Source organism: Eimeria tenella, genomic scaffold, assembly GCF_000499545.2.
Source record: "Eimeria tenella Houghton genomic scaffold, Eth_scaff4514, whole genome shotgun sequence".
Classification (NCBI taxonomy): Eukaryota; Apicomplexa; class Conoidasida; order Eucoccidiorida; family Eimeriidae; genus Eimeria; species Eimeria tenella.
The window spans coordinates 1-4,745 of NW_013545441.1; the positions used below are offsets into that span (position 1 = coordinate 1).

At 57.7% G+C, this 4,745-nt stretch overlaps 1 protein-coding gene across 1 annotated transcript; it reads right to left on the minus strand.

Annotated features, from left to right (window-relative positions):
* Positions 1-182: 182 nt before the first annotated feature.
* ETH_00033970 (TPR domain-containing protein, putative) lies at positions 183-3,872 on the minus strand (the record flags this gene model as incomplete). The annotated part of the gene is made up of 10 exons (XM_013380149.1): positions 183-308; positions 592-798; positions 1,180-1,338; positions 1,526-1,790; positions 2,013-2,122; positions 2,357-2,446; positions 2,705-2,739; positions 2,966-3,052; positions 3,260-3,589; positions 3,781-3,872. Coding segments are annotated over 10 exons (1,501 nt in total), but the record flags the coding sequence as incomplete, so codon positions are not given.
* Positions 3,873-4,745: the final 873 nt, after the last annotated feature.

Here is a 4,745-nt window from a genome sequence, read left to right on the forward strand (position 1 = left end):
AAACCCTAAACCCTGAACCCTAGACCTTAAACCCTAAACCCCAAACCCTAGGCTTGCGCGCTGAGCCCTGGCTTTCGAAGCCTCAGGGTGCACGCCGGTCGCTCTCGCCGTACATGGTGGGGCCCCTACAGTCAAGCGTTTAGGGTTTAGGGTTTAGGGTTTAGGGTTTGGCTGTGTGAAATTTACCTTCTTTTGCTTTGGGGGCTAAACCTCTGCAGCAGCGGCAACGCCCGCTCTAAGCAAGAAGCCTGTTTGTCACTAAGTTCAATTTTGCGCTCCAGAGACGCGTCCCCTCGAGTCAACTCCGCCTGCACGCAAACCCTAAACCCTAAACCCTAAACCCTAAACCCTAAACCCTAAACCCTGAGCCCTACGCCCTAGGTTGGGCAGAGCCAAGCCCCTGGAGGGCCGCACTGCAATCTTTGGCGCAAGCTGGCAACCGTCTTTCTTTCTGTGCGCCATCCAAATGGTTTAGGGTTTAGGGTTTAGGGTTTAGGGTTTGGGCCTTGCCTGGAGGGAGCGGAACTCCTTGAGCCAGCTGTAAACCGCCTCCGCGGGTTTGCCAGCCCTCAGCAGCAAAACTCCGTAAACCCTAAAGAGTTCGGAGGAGTCTGAGATGTTTTGAGTTAAGAAGTGGAGGCAGCTGAGGGTTTGGCGCAAAATCCCAGCAGCAACCCCCTGCTGCTGCTGCTGCTGCTGCTGCTGCTGCTGCTGGGGTGTACAAACACCCTCCCGCTCCAACTTGAACAAAACCAACTCCTCCAAAAAGGAATAGATCCAGGGGTCAATGTGCGACTTCTGCAGGGTGCCACAGCGCACGCGGAAGGGTTTAGAGTTTAGGGTTTAGGGTTTAGGGTTTAGGGTCTACGGTTTAGGCTTCACGCCGCAGCGGCTGGTGCTGAAAGGGGCCAGGGCTGGACTAGTCTTAACACAGGGTGCCTAGGGCTAGGCCCTATGCAGCACAGGTTGACTGCAGCAAACCCTAAACCCTAAACCCTAAACCCTAAACCCTAAACCCTAAACCCTATGCGCTTTCATGCGGGGGCGTTTACTCACTGCCCGGGCCCCCTTGAACCCCGAACCCCCAGCAGCCGCTGCTAAACCCTAAGCCCTGCGGAGCCTCTGGGCGGGTCGCTGGGGGGCGAGGGTTTAGGGTTTAGGGTTTAGGGTTTGGCTGACTGCGTTGATTTCGACGAGGGCCCGCAGCCCGCGAGCTATGGCCTGCACATCTCTTAGACGAACTGATATCGAAATTAGGGTTTCCCAAACCCTCCAGTTTTCCCTGCGGTGTTTCGTGGCCTCCAGAATGCACTGCTGCGCGGCTTGCCACGCCTCGCGCTGCGCCGCAAACCCTAAACCCTAAACCCTAAACCCTAAACCCTAAACCCTGCGGGCAGCACTGGGAAGCGCGGCAGAGTTCCTTCTGCGAGTGCAGCAAGACGCGGCGCCTGGCCGCGGCCCGCCTGGCAGCGCGCACTACGTTCTGGGGCCTAGGGTTTAGGGTTTAGGGTTTAGGGTTTAGGACTTTGCAGTGAACTGCTGCGAGGTTCGCCCAGGCGTCCCCCTCTTGGGGCTCGATGGCCACAACGCGGGCGAAGGCCAAACGGGCTTCGTCGAATTGCTGCAGCTGCATGCAGCAGCAGCCAAGAGAAAACCAAGTTGCTGCATGCAAACAGTTTGCTGCTGCAGCTTGCTGCAGCGCAGCAGCAGCAGCAGCAAAGCGACCCCGAGACAGCTCCAGGCGCCCGAGGCCACGCTGCGCCCGCGCGTACCGCCGCCGCGACAGGTCCCTGCACACCACACCGCAAACCCTAAACCCTAAACCCTAAACCCTACACCCTAAACCCTAAACCCTCGCGCGAGGCTTCACACGAGCAAGACCCAACAGCCAGCAAGGTGTGCTCGGCTGGGGAACTTGCAACGGCCGGCGTCGGTGCAGTTAAAACCCTAAACCCTGAACCATAAACCCTAAACCCTAAACCCTAAACCCTAAACCCTAGAGCCAAACCCACCAGGCCTGGTTGTACAGGCTTTTCGCTCTTTCAGGGTTTTGCTGAACTTCCAAATCCGCCAAAGTGCACAAAAGATGAGGGGTGGGTCGAACCGCTATTTGCTTTTCCAGCTAAGCCGCACACATTCCAAACCCAACCCTAAACCCTAAACCCTAAACCCTAAACCCTAAACGCTGCACGGCTGCTTCAAGCGAAGAAAGGGTGCAGACTGCAAGGCCTAGGGAGACAGCCGCTCCATTATCAGTTTGAGATATTAGGCTTTAGGGTTTAGGAGTTGATGTTGAAAATTAGGGTTTAGGGTTTGATTTAAAATTAGGGTTTAGGGTTTGGAGTCTAGGGTTTACGAGATCGCGAGCATCTGCGCGGCGGTCTGCAGCAACAAGACAGTCAGCAGCTTCTTCCCACATCTGCAGCTCCGTGAACTTCTCAGCTGCCTGAAGTCCAAAACCCTAAACCCTAAACCCTAAACCCTAAACCCTAAACCCTTTAACCTAAGCCCCGTTTTGAGCTGCGGCTGCTGAGAAAGCCAAGTAGGCCAAACCCTAGAAATGCAACAAAACGTTTTTCTTGGATCCCCTAAACCCTTAACCCTAAACCCCAAACCCTAAATCCTTAACCCTAAACCCTAAACCCTAAATCCTTAACCCTAAACCCCAAACCCTCAGCAATATATCCCAAACCCTCAGGCTCACTGTGATAGTGGCTCCGATTCGCATCATCCGCATACCTGCAACAAACTACGGCGTCGCAGACCCTAAACCCTAAACCCTAAACCCTAGACCCTAAACTCTAAACCCTAAGCTTTAAACCCTTAATCGCGTCGCGCCTGAAGCTTGTCTCAGCCCATGCTTTAAGCAAACCCTCAGCCCAAAATCCCAAACCCCGAGCCCTCAACCCCAAACCCTAAACCCTAAACCCTAAACCCTAAACCCTGAAATATCTATTGTTCTTACCGACTTCCCGCTGCAGCTCCCACCAGCTATGGAGGTCCACCGCAAACAGCAGATTGAAGAGGCGGATGGGCGCAGGCGGGTCCGCGTCTGCCAGCGAAAGCCAAACCCTAAACCCTAAACCCTAAACCCTAAACTCCAAACCCTAAACCCTAAACCCTAAACGGTGTCCCAGACCGTGGAACCCGCTCTGGGGTCTGCAGGCGTCGTCAGCAAAGGCGTAGAGGGTTTGGGGGCTCGCTGCTCCGTGCGGCTGGCGCGGCGCGCAGGGTTTAGGGTTTAGGGTTTAGGGTTTACCGTCGAGCTGCTCCCTGAGGGCGTGCAGCTGCAGGCAAGCCCTCTCCACAGTTTTGCTGCGGTGAAACTCCGTGCTGCAGCGCAGCAGCAAAGCAGCAGAAAAGACGGCCCAGTCTGGGGCCAGCAGCAGCCCCTGGGCCTCAGCAGCAAACTCTGCAGGCTGCTGCTGCTGCAGCGCAGCCACCCGAGACGCGAAGTACGCCTTGCTGCTGCTGCTGCTGCTGCTGCTGCTGCTGCTGCTGCTGCTGGGGGACAGCGGGTCCGAGGAAGGCAGCACTAGCGCGCGAGACACCACAGCGCCAACCTCCTCCAGGGCCAGAGGGTCGTTGCCTGGGATTCCACAAACCCTAAACCCTAAACCCTAAACCCTAAACCCTAAACCCTGAACCCGAGGCCCTAAAGCTCGGCCGTAAGCTGCTGGGGTAGACTCGAAGCCTTCACCACCACAACAGAGATCACTGATTGCAGCACTGTGGCAGACTACCCCTCTAAACCCTAAACCCTAAACCCTAAACCCTTACACGGGCTGCTTTCTATAAGGGCTCTTGACTTAGCGAGGAGCAGCGCTTGCTCCACCACCCCCAGGGGCCGCTCAAAGGCATCCCAGTCAGCTCTGCAGCACAACCGCAAACCCTAAACCCTAAACCCTAAACCCTAAACCCTAAATGCCCAGCTTGTCCAAAAGCAAGGCGCTGGGGGCCCTATGGTTGGCCCCTTAGGGTTTAGAGTTTCAAACTGAGGCTGAGGGTTTTGCAGCACCGAAGCATCTCCCAGCAAAATTGAGTCTTCAGCCTAGGGTTTAGGGTTTAGGGTTTAGGGTTTAGGGTTTGCCAACCCCTCAGAAAGCTTGGGCCTCTCCATAATATCTGTATCTTCCCGCACATCTTCCAAACGCCACAACCGGCGTGGGAGGCCCCCCAATTCATTTGGGGGCCCCTCAGGGGCCTCTGAACCCTCTTCGGGGGCCCCCGGGGCCTCTGAACCCTCCTTGGGGGCCCCTGAACCCTCGTCGGGGGCCCCCGGGGCCTCTAAACCCTCCTTGGGGGCCCCTGGGGCCCCTGAACTCTCCGGGGGGGCCCCCAAACCCTCTTTGGGGGCCCCTAAACCCTCTTTGGGGGCCTCTAAATTCTCCTTGGGGGCCCCTAAACCCTCCTTGGGGGCCCCTGAAGACTGTTTGGGGGCCCCCACCAGCTCCTTGGGGGCCCCTGAGGAGTCTTTGGGGGCCCCGGAAGCTCCAAGGGAGGCCTCAGTGGTGGGGCGAACCTCATGCGCGGAGGGTTGCTGCTGCACGCCGCTGCTGCTGCTGCTGCTGCTGCTGCTGCTGCTGCTGGTTTTGCTGTGCCCCACGAAGGGGCCCTCCATAGTGGGCAGCTGCCTGGGCGCGGGGAGGAGGGGCCCCTCGGTGGGGTCCTGGGGGGCCCCTGCTGCTGCTTCGGGGGGGCCCCCGGGCGCCCCTGCTGCTGCTGCTGCTGCTGCTGCTGCTGCG